At 38.4% G+C, this 22,562-nt stretch overlaps 1 protein-coding gene across 2 annotated transcripts; it reads left to right on the forward strand.

Moving 5' to 3' along the window:
- The first annotated feature begins 301 nt into the window (after positions 1–301).
- Positions 302–19,894, forward strand: fosl2 (FOS like 2, AP-1 transcription factor subunit). Of its 2 annotated transcripts, XM_063007104.1 has the most exons (5): positions 342–424; positions 792–887; positions 9,809–10,063; positions 12,591–12,698; positions 16,255–19,894. In XM_063007104.1, exons 3-5 carry the CDS (start codon positions 9,824–9,826, stop codon positions 16,783–16,785), a joined length of 879 nt encoding a protein of 292 aa, XP_062863174.1. In that variant the 5' UTR covers positions 342–424; positions 792–887; positions 9,809–9,823; the 3' UTR covers positions 16,786–19,894. The 2 variants fall into 2 exon arrangements, with proteins under 2 accessions (XP_062863173.1, XP_062863174.1); XM_063007103.1 differs by having other exon boundaries at positions 302–887.
- The last annotated feature ends 2,668 nt before the right edge of the window (positions 19,895–22,562 follow it).

Below are 22,562 nucleotides of genomic sequence, written 5' to 3' on the forward strand. Positions count from 1 at the left end.
CGTACGTCAATGGTCTGTACCAAATAAGATACAAAGGGGGAGATAAAGCGAAACTCAGAGTTTGTCTTTATTAGCGTATTTACATTATTTCTGACATACGATTTGCACCTCATTAATACCTCTGTTGCGCTACATTCAGTGTTAAAATGCGCGTTACAGCCGGTTCATCAGTGTTTCAGCGCTCATCAGTGATACGCTCCTCCTATTCTGAGCGGGATTGGTCGCGTCCGGTTGCGAGTTCACGCAGGTTGGCGTTGATAAGCGCTTGCAAAAAGCAGCATAGTGCCATTAAAGTGAGTCATCAGCTATCGGAGAGAGAAAAAAAGACTGAATAAAGTGTTGTAGAAAGCAGAGAGAGCGGAGTGAGTCATTATTAAGGAGCAGGCAGGAGAGAAGCGAAGCAGCACAGAGTTCATTCCATCAAGTAGGTGCACCAGAGACCTTCTCATTTTAATCTTACACTGTTATTACTAACTTTACAACGGAGAACCTGCTTAAACACACCTGTTTACTGGACTAAACACCATTAGCTGGATTAAACACTGTTTACTGGACTAAACACTTGCAAAGCCTGTGATTAAAACAGGATTTTGAGTCTTTTTCTATTATTTGGATGCTTGAACTTATTTATTGATAATAACTTGGATATCATCCTAACTTTCATTAAGCAACACTAGGCTACGCTTTGCTCGGACGTGCTTTTAAGAGAAGACTTGTAGCTGTCGGAAGTTCTCCTCTTTCTCCTGATTTTAACTGCTTTATAATATTGTGTTGTGTGGATAATGTATCAGGAGTACTGCAGCAGCAGCAGCGGCGCGTCCCCGGCTCGGGCGGACTCGTTCACCAGCGGAACCAGCGGCAGTCCGGTCTCGGTCTCCGGATACCAGGTAAAGTCTCTTATGATCACTGACCTTAATGCAACATAAACGTGTGGTTTTTGGGACATTCCTCCAATCTTTTACCTCACTATACATTAAAGAAAAAATATGTGCACAAATATGTTCAGTGTAACGGGTGAACTTTATTTTATTAATTAAAATGCAACAGTATTTTGCATAGTTTAAGTAATGTGTATAATAATAACTTGAATTATACTTTGTCCCAGAAATAATGCAAATGCCACTCGTGTGAATTAACACGTGGGTGGATTTAGCTGATTTTTTGCTTTTAGGAATAATTAAGGGGTGAATTTTCACAGTTGAAGTGAAAATAAAAATCGTTTGCCCACTTCAGTGTAGGGCTGGGCGGTATGACGGTACTTTCGGTATACCGTCTTTGATTCCTCATACTGTATGGATTTTTCAAATACTACCATACCATGGTTTTATTTGTTAAAGGGAGAGCTAAGGGTAATTGTACAATACTTTATAATAATAATATTAAATAAACAATAAAACTGTATTTATTGCAACTGTTTCACGCGTACTGATTCCATCATATATTGTGTCATTTGGTGGAATGAACTTCCTCTGTCTGTCCGAACATCTGAATCTCTTGCTGTCTTTAAAAAACGATTAAAAACTCACCTCTTTACTAAGCACTTAAGCTGACTTGTACTTACTTACTTACTAACACTCTTATTCATTTCTTTTTCATTAACACTTTGGTTCTAACAGGGTTTTAGCATATGTGTGTTCTTGGACTGTTGTTTACTTAGACTAGAGTAATGAAATGTTTACTATGGAAGCACTTCTGTAAGTCGCTCTGGATAAGAGCTTCTGCTAAATGCCGAAAATGTAAATGTAAATTTTGTGGGGCTAAGCAAAGCTTATAGTACTCAAAACCTTCAATGTATACATGGTAAAATTAAAACCAATTTTTATATTCTATGTACTTTTACAGTATACAGTATACAGTTTTATATGTCTATGTACAGTATAATAAGCCACAGACATATAAAAAGTCCCAGTCATACAAAAAAAAAACATACCGTGATATACTGTGAAACCAGCAGAATCTTAAAAAATACTGTGATACAAATTTTTGGTTATAGCACCCATCTCTACTTTAGTGCATTAATATGTTCCACATATTTGCATTAGGGTCCTGTTATTCACCCTATAGGTTGCCACCACTGTGTTCTCATACCTCAAAACCCAGTGACCAGAAATCTTTAGATATGTATGTATTGTATTTATTTATATGTCTTTATTTAAAATACTAGTAGAACTTTATTTGGAGGGTAACCCAAAAACATCCAGCTAATCTTGACAGCACCATAATAACAAGAAAGACTAAAAAAATTCAAGGGAAGTAAGATAAATACACGGTGGTGGTATTTCCTTGGTGGAAGAGGGAGCTGTTTTCGACAATTTTGGTCTGATATCTTGGACATGACGCTAATAGTATGTAATGACCACATCCTGTTCTCCCGCATAGTGTACAATCTTACCACAGCTGACATTAAATGTGAAACTACAGTAGGCTAAAGAGTGACCACAGAAGGCTTAAATTCTCTCGAATCGTACTCTGGGATTTTGCAACAAAATGACATCAGTCTGAAAACACCCCACAGTCCAAGCATAACGCATTTAGCCTATTTACAGTAATATTTCCATGTAAGTAAACCAAGCAAACTATTCATGTAGTGCAAGGTTTTATATCTTTCCCCAGATTACAAACAGTGATTAAAGGAGAACTATTAAATAGCACTCTTCTAAATAGATTCAGTAATGTATTCTAATTCTTTATGCAAAACAGTAACATATAAGAAGACATTTATTATACATATATACAGGGAAGGAGTGCCCACTAAATATAAAGTTATATGACTGAATTATTTTCTTTTACTGGTAACATGATTTGTATTTCATCTATAAAGTGTAATGACTTTCTCTGTGTGATCACACATCAGGCTTCATTTTAATCAAATTCATTAGAAAAGAATACAGTAATGTTATCATTATTTATAAAGTATTATTTATAAAGTTTTGCAATAAATAAGCAGTTAAATTAATTATACTACTCCTTCCTTCTAAAATAGTTAGATTTTAATGAACAAAATGTATCTTTGACCGCTGGTAGAGTGGGTGCCACACAGCCACATGGGTCCTGGAGACTTGGGTTCAATCCATACCACTGGTCACTGTCAAAAATGTTTTTGTTCTTTGGTTTTCTTTTACCTCCCCCAAAAAATGCAAAGTTCTCCTTAGACATGTGTGTGTGAGCTGACCTCTGAAATGTATTGGTACCCTGTCCAAGGTGTATTCATCAGATCCCCTATGACACTGACCAGGTTGAAGATATTACTCAGTTAGTTACTGCCTAACCCTGGAAACTGAGGTCCTTAAGGCTCAGTCATGTATTTTAAACTGCTTATTAAACTACATTTAACTTATATTAGGTTACATTTACAAATACAAGTTACAACAGATGTGTGATTCAGGTACTACAAGCATTGTATAGAATGCCAGGTAGGAGTGTAATAGCTATCAGACTTGTCATGTGACTTTGCGTCAGGGTTTAGGTATTTGTACACATATTTGGTCAAACAGCTTGAAGGGTGTGTACTGGGACACATTTAAAAGGTTTAACCTTAGTAAAACTGAAAACCAGGTGCGTTTGGATAAACACATCTGTAAAAAGTGCGTTTTAGTGGTGTCCACGTTATTAGCCCGGTAAGAACGAGTGCACTGCGTATACGTGCGTAATGGCACGACTAAACTAGTCTGTAATTGTATCATTGTATCACAGTAAAGTCGCTTTAAACGCATGGAACAATCTCGAATATGTTATACGGCTGTTGAACTGAACCGCAGAGAGATTATGAAATCATAATGTGGAGAAGAAGACGAGTGTTGCGAAATGCCCTGCTGTCGCGTGTTACAGCTGGTTAGTTGGAAAGTAAAGGGAATAGTTTCTGGAAATAAACCAGTGCGCGTTCACGTGTGCGCGTCCGCGTGTGCGCGCCTCCGTTTGAGTTGCGTGAGCCTGGACACGCACCCGAGCGAGACGGAAAATCAACATCTATAGAGAGCAGCACAAATACACAGTCACCATTTTACACCATATGTGTACAAATTAACTTACATACACATATAAGGGGTTTATTGTGGGCTTTATAAAAATGTTGGACCAAAAATACAAATAAAGCAACTTGGATTGTTAATATGGTGGTGTAGAAAGTGTAATGTAAATGTAGAAAGTTGCATACAGTTGTTCAGCTATGTGGCTTGGTCTCCTAATGCCTCATGAGTGAATATGATTGACAACAGCCGGTCACTTGCACTTGTATGAACAGTTTATATAAACAGGGCTAGTTTGATTGTACTATTAAAAAGCAAATGTGGGTAGCACTGTCGCCTGACAGCAAGAAGGTCCTGGGTTCGATCCCCAGGTGGAACGGTCTGGGTCCTTTCTGTGTGAAGTTTGCATGTTCTTCCCATGTCTGCGTGTGACAGTCCAAAGACATGCAAGTGAGCTGAATTGGAGAAACAATACTGTCCATGACTGTGTTTGGCATTAAACTTGTGAACTGGTTAATCTTGTGTAACGAGTGACTACCGTTTCTGTCATAAATGTAACCAAAGTGTGTAAAACATGACATTAAAAATCCTAATAAATAAATGTGCCTGTATAAAGTTTTTATAAATTGGGCTAGATTGATTGTACTATTAAAATGCAAATGTAATACTAAACAAGTCAAACAAGCCACTTCATGTTTTTTTTTTTGTATGTGACATCCTATTAGCCAATGGCTATGTCAAGCACTTATGTATATTTTGACCCATCATTTATCCAGAAAACCAATGTTTCATTCATATTCATCAGCTGCTTTTTCCTGATCATGGTTGTGGGTCACTGGGCATAAGGCAGGAATATCCTGGACAGGGCGCCAATCTATCACAGGGCGTCAGCCGCCCCTCAGCCAGTCTGTCCAGCAGATAGCATGGCTAAAATTCAAACCCAGATCTCAGCATTGGTGGGTTAGCAGAGTAGACTGCTTCGCCACCTAAGCACCAAGAAAACTCACTTATACGTATAAAAGAGAACTTTGATTTCTTTGAACAAATTCTCTTTGAGTTTAAATTACTGTAACAGGAAAAAAACAGTTGCTGCAAACTGTAAAATGTCATGACACACGTCCCTAACAACGTGTATGCAAACTTTACGTATGCGTTTCACATACTTCCTTAGAATGAAGATTAATATAGGATACATTTGCATTGCCCAAGTGTACAAGCCATGTAAACAAGCACTTAAAATGACAAAAGTAACCTTTAAGCTCAAATTATGTTTAACGAAAACAAGTAATGATTAAATTGGTGTTACCTCAAGATTTAACACAAGGACAGTTTTAACAAAGCATATATATATACTACCCTCACTTAATAGTGAAACATGCTGTTAGAAAATTCCATGTGTTTACATTCTGTTTACATTTATTGTTATACCAGTTGCGGAAATTGATTTAGGGGTATTTGGTCATTACAGTGTTATTTTATTTAAAACAATTTACAATAGTGACGGTATACAATCCAAATATCTAAAGTTTTTGGGACTTTTTAAAAATACCTTACTTTAAATACTGGGAGGAGAATAATGCTCCAACCAAAAATATAAAGCCAGCATTATCCATGATCAGAATGTATTTACTGATAAAAAGTACAGGAACATTAACACATTGTGCTTGAAAAACTTTCTAACTACACACCTATGATGAGTTCTAACAATGTGTGTTCAAAATAATCAGGGCAGTAAGTTTAAGTAGTATTTAAAAATCCCAACAACACAGCTGCACCTGCTACACTTACACCAAAACAACACACACTACCTTGTCATTACCATGTTAGTGGTATTAAACATTATCTGGTCAGCAGGGGTTGTATAGGATTTCCTTTCGATTGGTAAACGGGGTATATAGTGGTGAGGATGGCATGGTGGCTCAGTGGGTAGCAAAGTCGCCTCACAGCAGGAAGGTCCTGGGTTCGATCCCCAGGTGGGGCGGTCCGGGTCCTTTCTGTGTGGAGTTTGCACGTTCTCCCCTTGTCAGTGTGGGTTTCCGCCCACAGTCCAAAGACATGCAAGTGACGTGAATTGTAGAATAAACTTGTGAACTGATGAATCATGTGTAACCTCTAACTATTTGTCCTGTCTTGAATGTAACCAAAGTGTGTAAAACATGACGTTAAAATCCTAATAAATAAATGAAGTGGTATTTAAAAATCCCAACAACACAGCAGCACCTGCTTAACTTACACCAGAACAACACACACTACCTTGTCATTACCATGTTAGTGATAATAAACATTATCTGGTCAGCAGGGGTTGTATAGGGTTCCCATTCGTTTGGTAAACGGGGTACATAGTGGTGAGGGTGGCACGGTGGGTAGCACTGTCGCTTTACAGCAAGAAGGTTCTGGGTTTGATCCAAAGAAATGCAAGTGACATGAACTGGAGATACTAAATTGTCCATGACTGTGTTTGAGATTAAACTTGTGAACGGATGAATCATGTGTAACCTGTAACTATCTGTCCTGTCTTGAATGTAACCAAAGTGTGTAAAACGTGACGTTAAAATCCTAATAATAAATACATAAATTGGTATTTAAAAATCCCAACAACACAGCAGCACCTGCTACACTTACACCAGAACAACACACACTACCTTGTCATTACCATTTTAGTGATAATAAAGATTATCTGGTCAGCAAGAGTTGTATAGGGTTCCTTTTCGATTGGTAAACAGGGGAACATAGTGGTGACAATGTGTACAACAGTTGAGTTACAGTCAGTAATTGTATACCCACAAAGTTTATCTGTATGGTAAAAGTAACTTACACAATAATTGATAAATGTACATACCAGATAAGTTTACCAACAAGTGTAAAGTCCTGTAGTACAGTAATAATAGTGGTACAGATGAATTTTGATATTTGTTGTTATATGTAATGGAATAACAAGCTCACTACATGTAATACTACAGTAGTTCAGTGTGACTAATACGCCACCTATAGTGCACTCTAATCTAGACTAATCTTCAGACACACTGCTATATGTAGATAAGAACACAGTTTCAGGTGCTGGTAGTTGCTTGGAATCGAGTCCGTACTTTAGCCCGTGTGTTTCCAGAAATGACGCGGTTCAGCACCGGCCCCATTTTCCGTAAATGTTGCTCCATTTAAATCACCTTCCGCTACACGTACTTCTGGGACGAGCGAATGCGAGGAAGCGTTCACATGCGCCTGACTTTGTGGATGGGAAGTGCTGTGGTCTGATCCAAGCAAGCTACATTCAAGTGCTTATCGGATTTACCGTCAAGGAGTAATAACAAGCAGGCTATCGCACTTCAGAGTTGGAAGGAAATTATTTTTATTAAATCTGATCTGTGACTGTAAAAAAAAGATATGGTAAACATTTTTAAGATAACCTTAAACATAGACTTTCTTTCGTATTATCAATGCCATGTGTTCCAACAATGAATTCTGTTGCAGTCTTGTTTAAGGCTGGGAGATTACTTTCCCAATGCATTTACTTATGATACACAATTATTGTTAATTAATTTATCATTAGTTACCAACTTTATCTTGGTCAGGGTCACAGTGTAGCCGATATTACCCTGGACAGGTTATCAAACCATTTACATATATATTTACATTTTCAGCATTTAGCAGACGCCTTTATCCAAAGTGACTTACAGTAGTATGACAGTATACAGTCTGAACAATTAAGAGTTAAGGGCCTTGCTCAAGGGCCCAAAAGCAGCAACCTGGCAGTGGTGGGGCTTGAACCAGCGACTTTCTGATTACTAGTAAATTACCTTAACTCCTACGCTATGACTGCCAGTTACCATTGCAAGGAAACACACTATTTCATTTACACCTGCTTCAGAGCAGCCAAATCATCTTCGATGTGCTTTTCCTTTGGGAGATGGGATAAAACCACACAACATGTAAAACTGACCATGAACATTGACACGTGGTCAGAAGGAAGGACTGAACCCAAGTAGACCCATGTAGATTTGAAGTATCCATACCCCTGTGTTGCTATCTTTATAATATATGATACACAGTATGCACACCATTTCACAAGTGTAATGGCTATTTATAGGTGGCAGTGCATTTAGAATTCCATTATTACTTACATAACATTTTACGTAATCAACAAGCATTAAGTAGTGTTAGTTCAGCTTCAGGGTCCAGGTTTTATTCCTCGCAGTTTGTACTATGACTCTGTCGTACCTCTGGGCTTTATGGTTCTCTTTAATTGTAACTGACATTACAATTTTGTATTAATGGTATTTAACCACTTAACATTATTTAAACATTGAATTTTAAAATCTGAGCACAAAAACAGCCATGCTAGGGTAAACATAACGAGACAATGTCTTTAACATTTTGCCATAGACACCCCAGTGTTATTCTAACATATTTATTGCTTTGCTAGCGTTGGCACCCAGAGTCCTGTGCACTGACTCAGGCTGCCCAGTGCACATCTGCTGTAAATTTCCAAACTGGATGTAGGAAGTAAGCATGGGAATGTGAAAGCATGGGAATGTAGCATTCCTTCATCTCTAAAAATAATTTAATAATCTACACTTCCCCACTTACTGGAAGTGGTGTCATTTGATGCAACATTACACGCCCATAACGACGCATGATTATGGGCCTTATTATTTTTACCCTGCATTTTTACATATTAAACAGTTTTTATCACCATGTAGTTAATCATTATAAATAGAATAATAAGTAAAAATAATAATATAGAATTAAGCTACCTGTCTGTGATGTCTGATATAATTAATTATCCCCTAGAAACCACTGGGCCCAATGAAGACATATGAATCCCAGCTTACTTGAGCTATACACCACCAACAAACACTATTTGTTACGTTACCCCAATACGCAGAATACGAACCGCACTAGGAGTTTTTAAGATTCTATTTTATGAATCCATTGCACTCACTCACCTAGGGGTGGTCAGTTCCCTTTAAACTCACAATGACATAGTGAGCTTGAATTAAAGCACCATTCTGTACCACCATGCCACCCAACAACTTGTAATGCACCCATTTTTATTAGTCAGTAATTCAATAAACACTATTCTGGACTATGTCAAAAACACAGGGCACAGGTCAGGAATATGTTTTGGACAGGATGATAGTCCATTGCAGGGCATTACTAACCAATTTACTTATCTCAAATAGCTAGGGTTAATTTAGAGTAGCCAGTAAACCTGTTGGCTTGTTTTTTGGTGTGGGTGTAAAGTGGAGTACCCATAAAAAAACCCACACTGACATAGGAGCAACTTGACTCAAATAATAACCAGAATTCAGGATCAAACCTGGGACCTTGAAGCTTTGTGGAAAAATAAAGTACCGTCATGTTAAGGATTTTCAGTCAAGATCTTTTCGTTTTGTTGTTTTTCTCATGCATTGACATTTTATTATGTGAATCATTCTACATTTTCAGTGGCAAATAAGTAAATAAACGAGTACAGCGTCTGCACACTGTGTTCTGATGTCTAAAGAATCACCAAGTGATTTTCTTATCCTAACAGTCCATTATCAGCAGGACTGTGGGTTTTCCTATGATTCACTCTTATGTCACTAGTAATTCAGCACAGTCAGAAGCATTGCACAGTGATTCATTATACTGATATGACGAAAGTGCATCAAACAGATAACGGGTGCATCAACTGAGTCATACTGTAAAAATTTATGTAGTCATCATGTAGTGCAATCAATAATGATGACCCAACTTATCTCAGCAACCTCATTTTTAGAGAAACTGTCCTGCACTGTCAATTGTTGTGTGTAAGGTTTGTTCTCATCAGATTTTTTCTATCTCACTTGTTCTCACCTTTGCAGAAGTACAGAGTTGACATGCCCGGCTCTAGCAGTGCCTTTATTCCAACCATTAATGCCATAACAACCAGCCAGGACCTGCAGTGGATGGTCCAGCCCACCGTTATCACCTCCATGTCCAACCCATACTCACGCTCTCACCCATACGGCCTGCCAGTGTCGAACGGCCCTGGATTACTCGGCCACACGGCACTCACACGTCCTGGGGTCATTCGGTCCATCGGTGATGCTCGAGGACGGCGCAAGAGGGATGAACAGGTTTGTGCTTTACTTTTATTATACATCCTTTTTATGCACAGCCCAAAGCTATATAAAGATCCTTGATTATATACAGTGTATCACAAAAGTGAGTACACCCCTCACATTTCTGCAGATATTTAAGTATATCTTTTCATGGGACAACACTGACAAAATGACACTTTGACACAATGAAAAGTAGTCTGTGTGCAGCTTATATAACAGTGTAAATGTATTCTTCCCTCAAAATAACTCAATATACAGCCATTAATGTCTAAACCACCGGCAACAAAAGTGAGTACACCCCTTAGTGAAAGTTCCTGAAGTGTCAATATTTTGTGTGGCCACCATTATTTCCCAGAACTGCCTTAACTCTCCTGGGCATGGAGTTTACCAGAGCTTCACAGGTTGCCACTGGAATGCTTTTCCACTCCTCCATGACGACATCACGGAGCTGGCGGATATTCGAGACTTTGCGCTCCTCCACCTTCCGCTTGAGGATGCCCCAAAGATGTTCTATTGGGTTTAGGTCTGGAGACATGCTTGGCCAGTCCATCACCTTTACCCTCAGCCTCTTCAATAAAGCAGTGGTCGTCTTAGAGGTGTGTTTGGGGTCATTATCATGCTGGAACACTGCCCTGCGACCCAGTTTCCGGAGGGAGGGGATCATGCTCTGCTTCAGTATTTCACAGTACATATTGGAGTTTATGTGTCCCTCAATGAAATGTAACTCCCCAACACCTGCTGCACTCATGCAGCCCCAGACCATGGCATTCCCACCACCATGCTTGACTGTAGGCATGACACACTTATCTTTGTACTCCTCACCTGATTGCCGCCACACATGCTTGAGATCATCTGAACCAAACAAATTAATCTTGGTCTCATCAGACCATAGGACATGGTTCCAGTAATCCATGTCCTTTGTTGACATGTCTTCAGCAAACTGTTTGCGGGCTTTCTTGTGTAGAGACTTCAGAAGAGGCTTCCTTCTGGGGTGACAGCCATGCAGACCAATTTGATGTAGTGTGCGGCGTATGGTCTGAGCACTGACAGGCTGACCCCCCACCTTTTCAATCTCTGCAGCAATGCTGACAGCACTCCTGCGCCTATCTTTCAAAGACAGCAGTTGGATGTGACGCTGAGCACGTGCACTCAGCTTCTTTGGACGACCAACGCGAGGTCTGTTCTGAGTGGACCCTGCTCTTTTAAAACGCTGGATGATCTTGGCCACTGTGCTGCAGCTCAGTTTCAGGGTGTTGGCAATCTTCTTGTAGCCTTGGCCATCTTCATGTAGCGCAACAATTCGCCTTTTAAGATCCTCAGAGAGTTCTTTGCCATGAGGTGCCATGTTCGAACTTTCAGTGACCAGTATGAGAGAGTGTGAGAGCTGTACTACTAAATTGAACACACCTGCTCCCTATGCACACCTGAGACATAGTAACACTAACAAATTACATGACATTTTGGAGGGAAAATGACAAGCAGTGCTCAATTTGGACATTTAGGGGTGTAGTCTCTTAGGGGTGTACTCACTTTTGTTGCCGGTGGTTTAGACATTAATGGCTGTATATTGAGTTATTTTGAGGGAAGAATACATTTACACTGTTATATAAGCTGCACACAGACTACTTTTCATTGTGTCAAAGTGTCATTTTGTCAGTGTTGTCCCATGAAAAGATATACTTAAATGTCTGCAGAAATGTGAGGGGTGTACTCACTTTTGTGATACACTGTATTTACTGCCCTTTGGTTGCCTTTTGGTTTTTACCAGCTAATTAAAAAGCATAATTATCTTTGGTCGCATTAACTAGAGTGATTCCTGTGTTTCCCGCCATTAGTTGTAAATGGAATGTCAGTGATTTTTGTGGAGGCTAACTATTTTTAGCTGAAGCAAGCTTTAAAAAGTGCTAATTCTACAAAATTAGCCCATCCTACAGTGGCTCATACACAGCCATGTCACACCCCGTCACGTAAAACTGCCAGGCAGGTCAAAATTGTCAGGGTTACCCTTTGGTTAAACTGGCTGATGGCCAACTTTGTTTTTACAAGGACTGTTTTAGCCACAGAGACTTAGTGGTTTGAATACGTTTGAAATACATTTACAGACTCTACTTGTTTGTTTGTCTGTAATGTTACTTAAGCCGATGCATTTACTGCATGCACAAAAACTTATTAAAACATTAGTAAACAGACTCCTTAAATATGCATAGACCCCAATCTATGCAGTCATGCAATTCAGGTTTTTTTCATCTATTCTTTTCTAGTTCTTCACCTGCTATAGTGTTTGTAATTGATCCCAAAGTATGCAAATAGCCTAGCCTGTCTCAACCATTGGCAGCACAACTCTACCAATAGATAACCAATGTCCAGCACTGTTTGGTGATTTCCCTGCTTAAATACACCTGATTCAATGTAGGCTAATGACCAGGTTAAATGTTACTAGAGCAAAACAAAGAAACCTGTTATGATCACTGATATACATATGTAAATGTCGAATGAAGTTTCAGTGTGTTTGAGAACTAATTATTTCTTGTTCTTCACACAGCTGTCACCAGAGGAAGAAGAAAAAAGGCGAGTGAGACGAGAAAGAAACAAGCTGGCTGCTGCAAAGTGTCGTAATCGTAGAAGAGAGCTGACTGAACTGCTGCAAGGGGTAAGTTTCTATTCATGTTAGCTCCAAATGTCTGGAGAGGTGTCAACTCATGTTAGGTATAAATGTCTGGAGTATTAAATCATCACTGAAAAATTGTTTGCCAAAGTACCCTTAGCTAAAATGTTATGTAAATATTAAAAAAGCTATTTTTAAATAATATAAATCTGGTTAAAAAGTGGATTTTTGTGCGTGTTCTATGAGAAACCAGGCTGTGTCTTATTACATAAAAATTGTTTTACAAAGTTGAGGTCCAGGATAATTTTATACCAGGAGTCCTGAACCTGTTGCCTATAGGCCAACTATTACATTTAGCTTTTATTCAAAGCATCTTACAATTCTTATTGAATACAATGCATGCAATGATGGTTAAGACTTTGGCCCAGGAGCTCAAGTGTGGCAACTTGGCAGTGGTGGGACTTGAACCAGTACTATACCTGCTGATCTACCACTGCCCCTTATTTGACAGTTTTTACTGTGTGGTACAGCCAATCCCCCTTACATACATAAAAAAAATAATATAAATATTACAAACTATTATGTATATTATTTAGGTAGGTAATATATGCACAACTTACACCGATTAGACAGAACATTATGACCACCTTCCTAATATTGTGTTGGTCCCCCTTTTGCTGCCCCATACACAACAAACTGTGATGCACTGTGTATTCTGACACCTTTCTATCAGAACCAGCATTAACTTCTTCAGCAATTTGAGCTACAGTAGCTCGTCTGTTGGATCGGACCACACGGGCCAGCCTTCGCTCCCCACGTGCATCAATGAGCCTTGGCTGCCCATGACCCTGTCACCGGTTTACCACAGTTCCTTCCTTTTGATTGATACTGACCACCGCAGACCAGGAGCACCCCACAAGAGCTGCAGTTTTGGAGATGCTCTGACCCTTTCGTTTAGCCATCACAATTTGGCTCTTGTCAAACTCGCTCAAATCCATACGCTTGTCCATTTGTCCTGCTTCTGACACATCAACCTTGAGGATAAAATGTTCACCCACTAGCAGGTGTCGTGATGAAGAGATAATCAGTGTTATTCACTTCACCTGTCAGTGCTCATAATGTTATGCCTAGTCGGTGTATATTACTCATTCAGACATCATAATACACTGCATACCTTTTTGCAACTTATCTTTTTCACACTGAATTATTTTTGATCATTAGAGACAGATTAAGAAAAAATAGTAACACATGATTTTATTTCTTTATAAGACCGTAAATCTGAACATAAACATTTTTGTCTGTTACTATTTTTTGCACATTTTAGGTGTTTAGTGTGTATTAGTGTGAAACGGGCATTTTTGGCCCGAGTGATCAGTTTTGAGATAAAGAATCTGCAACATTGTTAAACAGTGAAGAGATTCTAAACTTTAATTGTTTGCAGTTAAAATACATCAGCAATTTGACTCTATTTAGTCTTTTGCGGGTCTCTCTGACCCACTCACAAGATATGTTTGGTAACTCTTGCAGTCTAGAAGGAGTTACAAAGTCTATCTGGTCTGGCTGGTTATAAAAGCCCAGTGTTGTCTGGGAATGTCCCCTCTACAGGACAATGCAGGCTGTGATTAAACCAACTTCTCCTAAAATACCAGCTCTGAAACTGTCAGACTGAAAGCATGAGGCAGGAATGTGCTGCAGGGGGTTAAATGCAAATCTCTAATATTTTGTGAAAGGGAATCCACACAAGCCAGCCGAAGAGCACACACACATCTTTTTCATATACCCTATTCAGTCTTTTTTATATACCCTATTCAGTCTTTTTTATATACCCTATTCAGTCTTTTTTATATACCCTATTCAGTCTTTTTATATACTCTATACAGTCTTCACCAAATAAGGAATTATCACCAGGGTATGATAGCACTGTACCCTCCTACCTTCTCTTTCTTTGTAATTGTGGTGGCTACTTAGCTTTTAGTTTCCTTCTTCCTCATACCAATGATATGGAGTCGTAACACTCAGACAAACAGGGACCAATCTACTCATGTCTAGCCAGGCTGTCTGAGATTGTCTAAACCCCCAGGAAGAATAGTTACACAAGAAACCCAACCTTAAAGACTAACTTAAGGAATTGTTACTAACTATTGTAAATCAGAGAGTCACAGTAACAACACAGCAACATGAACCCTCAATTTCACATGGACCATTAGTGAAAATAAGGACAATACTCATTTACTAAGGCAGTATATTTGGTTTATGTAACATTCTATGTAAAAAAGCAAATATTTCTTTATTTTTTTAAGTAGTGTAGAATTTTCTTCTTGAAATCAAGCTACAACCCGAAATAAAAAAAAGTTAGGACAGTATGGAAATGCAAATAAAAAACATGCAGTGTTTGTTACATTTATTTCGACGTTTATTTTATTGCAGACAGTAATATAATGCTAAACTATAATAATACCAATTAGGGATGTCCCGATCCGATCTCAAAGATCGGAATGGGGGCCGATCAAGGCATTTTTTAACTGATCGGTATCAGCTTTACTAATGCCGATCCTAAGCCCGATCCATTGTTTTACGTCAGCATGTCCGCTGTGTGGAAATACTTTAAATTGGAAAGTGAAACAAGTCCAACAGCGAAGTGTAATGTCTGCAATGCGAGTGTTTCACGAGGCGGTAGGAGCAGAGCTGCGTTCATTACTGTAGAATTTTACTATTTATATGGTGTGTGCCATTTCTTTTCAACACACTTAAAAGACGTTTTGGCACTGGGGATACCAAGCATGAAGTGTTTTGGGTGTTATTTTGTCCCATTCCTCCTGCAAACACGTCTTTAGTGTTCAACAATTCAGGATTGTCTGTGTCACATTTTTTGGTTCAAGTTAAAGTAATTTCATGTAATTGGTGGCACCATGGCAGTGTGTATAAAGTAGGGTTTTAAATACTGTACTTGATTAATGCATCAATAATCATGCAACTACGTTATTGAACTTTAATAAATAAACAGCTACTTTGTAACAAGACATTAAACAGATACATTTATGGTCAGATAATCGTATTGCTTTCAATTCAGTGTTTAGCCCTAAACAATAACAACAACAAATAAAAAAATAAATCAGTTAGGGCTGCTAGTTCATCATTCGGCTTCCCGAGGATCCCGACTAAGACAAAAACGTGGATGTTTTTTGTAATTTGTCTGTGAATTTTCATTTGCTTAATTTGAAGAAAGGACCTAAAGAGAAAGTTGAAATCAGTGAAAAACACGCAAAGAAAAGTGCACACAGACTACAAAAGCCGAATCCCGAACTTTTTTGGTGATTTAGAAATACCAGCTGGACACATTTTCGTCTGGGAAAAAGAGGACTATGGTCACCCTACTTTTAGGGGATGAATTAAAGCTGGATCCTTTTTAAAAGTGTTTTTTTTCCTCTTTTTATTATTCCTTACAAAATATACAGTAAAAAAACAGAAATTTGTAAACCCTGTTTTGTATTATATAAGAAAAAACTAGTTTTGCAAGACCTGAAAACATTTTCATAATACAGCAAAGTGCATGTCATTCCTTTTTTTCTCATTCTTAATACCGTCTGTGTTTTAACAACAGGAAACAGAGAAGCTGGAGGAGGAAAAAGCAGACCTACAAAAAGAGATCGAGACATTGCAGAAGGAGAAGGACAAGCTGGAGTTCATGCTGGTGGCCCACAACCCTGTGTGTAAACTTCCTCCTGAAGAGCGGCCCGAACAGTGCACCCCTCTCCCCCTGACCATGCGCTCCAGCCTCGGATCACGGTCTGCTTTCGCTACCCACAGTCCCGTTGTGGTAAAGCAGGAGCCCATGGAGGACGATGATGAGGAGGATCAAGTCAAGTGCCAGCACTCGGTCATCAAGCCTATCTGCCTGGGTGGTGGGATGTACTGCACGGACGGAGACAGCCTCAACACTCCCGTAGTTGCTGCTTCCACTCCACTGTCCACTCACGGGAACCCCAGCCTCATCTTCACCTATCCCAACATGCTGGAACCAGACAGTCCGTCGCCTTCCTCCGAGTCATGCTCGAAAGCACACCGGCGCAGCAGTAGCAGCGGAGATCAATCTTCAGACTCGCTCAACTCTCCCACCCTGCTGGCTCTCTGAGAAATCACGGCGCTCGTCTATCAGCCCTTTCAGAAAAGCACTCAATCAGTGAGTCCCTGATATGGGACGGACCTCATCTCTACCAAGCCGCAAACCCTCAAGGGCTAATTTGCTCGTTTTATTTAAACATCACAGAAGGGAAATTATTTGTGAAATTTCAGTTTCAGCAACAGAACAACGTGGACAGGTCCACGGCTAGTGTGATAAGAATTCAATAACTCACAAATGTTTGAATTCATGAAGCAAAGAAGTACAGAAGCCCTAAATGTCCATGAATTCACATATTTTTTATAAAGTTTTCTCATAAATCTGTGATATGTTTAGCATGTTCTGCCCATATCAGTGTGGGTTTACTTTAACCATCCACCTCCCCAGAACATACAGGGGGCTACTTTTATTTGCCCCAGGAGTGAATTACTGAATGTATGTGTATGCGTATATGTTGGCACCCGGTCCAGGGCATATTTCTGTCTTGTGCAGTGTTTTGAAGAAGCACCAGACCAGACCCCCTACAAGGATAAGGATAAAGCGCTCACTGAATTTAAATAATTGAATAAAAGCATTTAGATGTTTTACCCCAGATGCATCTCAGTCTCCTTCAGGATGAAGCGATTATTAAAGATTGCTTTTGAGCTATTAGATAATTTAGGTCAGTATCACAAGAAGGTGGTATTTTCAATATATATTCATAAGACAATCAAAATGAAGTCATTGGTACAAGAAAACAGAACATATGTGAATCAGACTGTTTAGGGCTTCTGTGGAAAGGTTTGTGGAGGGAATTGGACACGGTTTTCAGTCCTCAAAACCAGTGTGACATTCATCGAATCTCCCTTTGTATTTATGACGTGTTTTTAAATTTATTCAGTTGTATAGTGTGTCCTGCTGTTTAGAATCATATCAGAGGTTTACTGGATGAGCCTGAATTCCTTCATGAAAAAGAAACGTATTATCTAAGGCAGACTCTTTATTATTACCTAGCACTAGCACTATGGTAATACTGCATTTACGTTATTTTGCTATGTGTATTAAAGACTTTTTGCTAAAGTAAATGTCAGGGATTTTTTGTCTGTGAGTAACTCGCACAAGCATTACTGAAAGCAATTGCACATGATGTACAAAATATGTCAACACAAAGGGTCGGTTTCTGGGACAGATTAAAGCTGCAGTACGTAACTTGTTCTGTAAAAAAGTTAAGAGGATTTTTTAAATGCTGCTACTTGTGCTGAAAAGCCTAAACTAGTAAAACAAAATCAGATTTGGAACAGGATTTTTGTGTGTTATAATAACAATACAGCACAATCTTTGGCACTACTTAATTACTGCATCTACCAGAGGGATGTGGGTGAACAGCACAACTGACATTACTCCACGTGTTGTTACTATCAAATCTTCAAGTCCTTAAATCCTTAAATATTTACAGGGCCTAAGAGCTGGCAGTGGTAGGTCTGCTTACCTCCCAGACAATAGTGCAGTACATTTACAGCTGAGCCACCACTGTCCACAAGATATTTCCGTAGTTACGTATTGCTGCTTAATGCCTAATTGTAGACAAAATTTAAATACTGCTAGTAATATACTATTGAAAATGTTTTGGTTTAGGATTAGGTTTAATCTTGGTCTGGGAAACGGGCCCAACACATGTGTACCTGAGGACAGCCATATTGAGTCCAGCCTCTAACCCTTTACATGGCAATACTGCTTTTTATTGGGCAGACACTGTGGTATTAATTGAAAATAATGATCAGATCACTATGTATTACATTTATTATACAGGTATATTTTAATGGCTTGATCAGTAAATGATATCATAGACACTACCAAGCCAAATGGGTGAGAACTTGTACCTCCGCCACTTGCGAAACAAAGGAGCAGATGCACTTTCTTACTGAACTAAACAGTCGCTTAAAAGAAAATGGCATTGCTTTTACATATTGTTAAACTTAAGGTGGGGTAAATGCCTGTGAGGAGTAATAAAATTCTACTTTTAGTGTATGTATTGTGAAGAAATGGAAATCCATTGCAATATTTTCGAGTAAATGTTTACTTCAGACATTCCTGTTGGAAGCAGTGCAGAAACGTCTGCTTTGCTTGCCTTGTCGTGAGACTAAAGATCGAATCAGCTGAAGCAGAATAATGGCACAGATTTGAAGGAATATTTAATCTGTTAAACCAAAAAGGAAAGTGTAAAGACTGTGAGTTGAATCCAGCCTACCTGCGTGTCTTTGAAACCGATCAAGCCATTTTCAGTCCCTGTTCACGTCCTTCTTTCCGAATAATACTTTCTATTTTCTAATTGCTTTACTCGTTTAAAGACAGAAAACAATGAAAAAAAGCAATATGTATGTCAGTGTTTGTTCTTTTGGTTATTTAAATGGATTTTAATAAATAATAAAACATGCAAATTGTATTGTTGATAGTTGTACTTTGCTTGTTCACTGAGTTTGATTATGTTGTTGGGTATCTCATGGTCTTGGAGTTTGCTTCTCTGTTTCTCTTGAGTCACTGTATTTGGCTGAATGCACCTCTCTCATCCACTGCAATAAGACTTTACAACATAGAGCCATACTCAAACATTCACTACTTACTCCTAAGGCATATTTTAAACACACTGTGTGTCATAAGTTAAATTAAACCATTCTTGTCATCTGCCCGAGTGAAATCAGACAGGCACTTTTAATGCCTTAGTTTATGTGCCGCAAATGCCTTTTGCCTACTTTTCGAATTCAGATAAAGCCATAAACAATCTGTGAACGTATTAACACTGTTTTTAATTTTTTAAAGATTTGTATAGGCCCATAAACATGATCCATTAATGCACAAATGTATTTCATGTAATTATAAAACTAGGGCTACCCAAACCATGGGATCGAACAGAACTGGTGAGGAAGGTGCATACAGTACCTGATATTATGTCATTTTTATGAATATGAGTGGATGAATTGGTATTTCACTTGATCAAATAATGTAATAAATCATGATTATTTACTAGGTTGACATGTCGGTGAACACGCTGTTTGGAAAACCTTCAGCAGCTTTAACGCTTGTGTTGGAGCAGTTTGTGTCTTGTGAAAATGTCCTTACTTTTAAATAAATATCAGAAAGGTAACGACTTTTTGTCTTATGATCATTTTCTAATATATTTGTATACTTTTTCACTAATAACCATTTATTTTACTTACTCATTTTCACTACTTCACTCTGGTCACTGTTGCTGGTTGAGTGCAGCTCTGAAACACTGGACGCAAGGCAGAAATTTACATAATGTTATCAACTTACACATTTCCCTACTCACCTGGGACAATTTAGATCAGGCAGTTGCTGTTCTGCATGTTGTTGTGAGGTGGGGAGAATCCAGAGAAACAGGAGAAAACATAAGCAAATCTACTTACAGCAAGACTCACACCCACTTATGCAAGACACATGTTTAACACGTTCTTATATTTATTATTTATTTATTTACATATAATTGAGGTGATCTGTTTACTGACCTTATGAGGATAACTGACTTTATTTAATTGAGCTACCATTGTCTGGTTTTTAGTGTTACTAAAAAGATCCAAAATGAAATCTTTTAATAAAGTCCAACAATAAAAACCCCTAAACAGATGAACTGAGTGACAGGTTTACCATTAAAGAGGAGTACTTCAAATTAATACAATTAAGGAGTGATATAGACCGATCAGCCATAACATTAAAACCACCTCCTTGTTTCTACACTCACTGTCCATTTTATCAGCTCCACTTACCATATAGAAGCACTTTGTAGTTCTACAATTACTGACCCCTTTCATGCTGTTCTTCAATGGTCAGGACCCCTACAGGACCACTACAGAGCAGCAGAGGTGGAAAGTAATGAATTGCATTTACTCGCGTTACTGTAATTGAGTAGTTTTTTGTGTACTTGTACTTTTAAAAGTAGATTTTACAACCTGTAATTTTACTTTTACTCAAGTATGTTTTGTATTAAGAATTGTAATTCGCTACATTTTAAATAACATCCAAAAAACTGGACATTAAACTGGCCCGTTAGGTTGTTTGATCCGGCCCGCTGAGCATTTACGCATTTGTGTGCTTTAGAGTCGGGCTTGCGAACTGAATCACTGAGTTAACGAGTCAGAAATGACTCACTCTGTTTCATTATGATGTTGTGCATAAACAACTCCATGAATCGGTTCATTTGGTGAAGAGATTCAGATGTATAAAGCAATCAGAGCTTCAGAATTCACATTCTGAGCAGAATTTCAATCTCTTTCTTCATTGGTTGTTGTATAAATGACAGTTTAGTAAACGAATCACCAATTTAAGCTTTTTACCGGGAAAGCCGAGAGAATAAATGATCTACAATGGTTTTCATTAGTTAGGTGGATAAAACAGTTGGGTATGGATTTATATATTCTGGAAACATACAAGATGGTCTTATATAAAGTGGATTATATCCCTAATGGAACAACACATGGATATAGATCAGGAAAGCAGATAAGTGGTTATGATTTTCTGCTGCTACTGTGTGATTGATCTGGGTCGCGGTTCTGCTGTTTATGGTACGCTTTTATTTTGCAACGATAGCAAAGCATTATCAAATATTGTGATTTTTTTTTATGTTCATTTATTTCAGTATTTACTTTTTTTATTATTTATTTAAGTAAAACGGACAGCATAAATGTGATTGTGAGATTGTGCTGGTTTGTTTTTGATCATGTTCCTATGACGGTGTAAGACCCTAAAGGCCTGCCCCCCAGTTCTGAAAGTTGGCAACCCTAGTTGGCACTATTGACCTGAACCAAGTTAGTTAGCGTCAAGTCCAACAAGGTATAAAATAATGCTACCATTAAACAGCGATTTATTGAGGATAAACAGAAACAATGCTATTTTGAATTGATAACAGCAGTTGCAGTCTGTTAGGTGTGTAGAGTGGCTAAATCCACACATGAACTGCTAATATGCTGCATGGCTGGTGAGCTGTGTGTAGTCTGCTGTATCATTCATCTATCAACTTCTGTTGGAAAATGATGTCCCTCCTTCTGTTAAAAAAGTAACGAAGTAACGTTTACTCTGAGTACATTTAAAATAAGTTACTTTTTACTTTTTACTTGAGTAGATTTTTAGACTAGTAATTTTACTCGTACTTAAGTAAAAAATCATCAAAGTAATAGTACTTTTACTTGAGTACAATATTTTAGTACTCTTTCCACTTCTGCAGAGCAGGTATTATTTGGGTGGTGGATCATTCTCAGCACTGCAGTGACACTAACATGGTGGTGGTGTGTTAGTGTGTGTTGTGCTGGTATGAGTGGATAGGACACAGCAATGCTGATGGAGTTTTTAAACACCTCACTGTCACTGCTGGACTGAGAATAGTCCACCAACTAAAAATAACCAGCCAACAGCGCCCCAAGGGCAGCGTCCTGTGACCACTGATTAAGGTCTAGATAATGAAAATGCTAAAAAAAGGCTAAAAATGTATGTAGAAAAACAGATGGACTACAGTCAGTAATTGTAGAACTACAAAGTGCTTCTACAGTCCTGCTCACCATTATTGGCACCCATGAAGTTTAAGTACATAATGTGGAATATCTCCTGGAAAAAAATGAATCAAGTGTAACAGCTTTTTTCTATAGGGAACTTGTGTTTGATACAAAAGAGCAAATGATAAACAACATTTAAAACTAAAAACAATGGGAGAGAAAAAATAGAAAAACCTAAAGCTTGCTGTGGCACTGGTATTGGCACCCTTTACAGTAAATCAGTATGGAAACACATTTTGACTCACCTGT

This window comes from Trichomycterus rosablanca, chromosome 13 (genome assembly GCF_030014385.1).
Source record: "Trichomycterus rosablanca isolate fTriRos1 chromosome 13, fTriRos1.hap1, whole genome shotgun sequence".
Classification (NCBI taxonomy): Eukaryota; Metazoa; Chordata; class Actinopteri; order Siluriformes; family Trichomycteridae; genus Trichomycterus; species Trichomycterus rosablanca.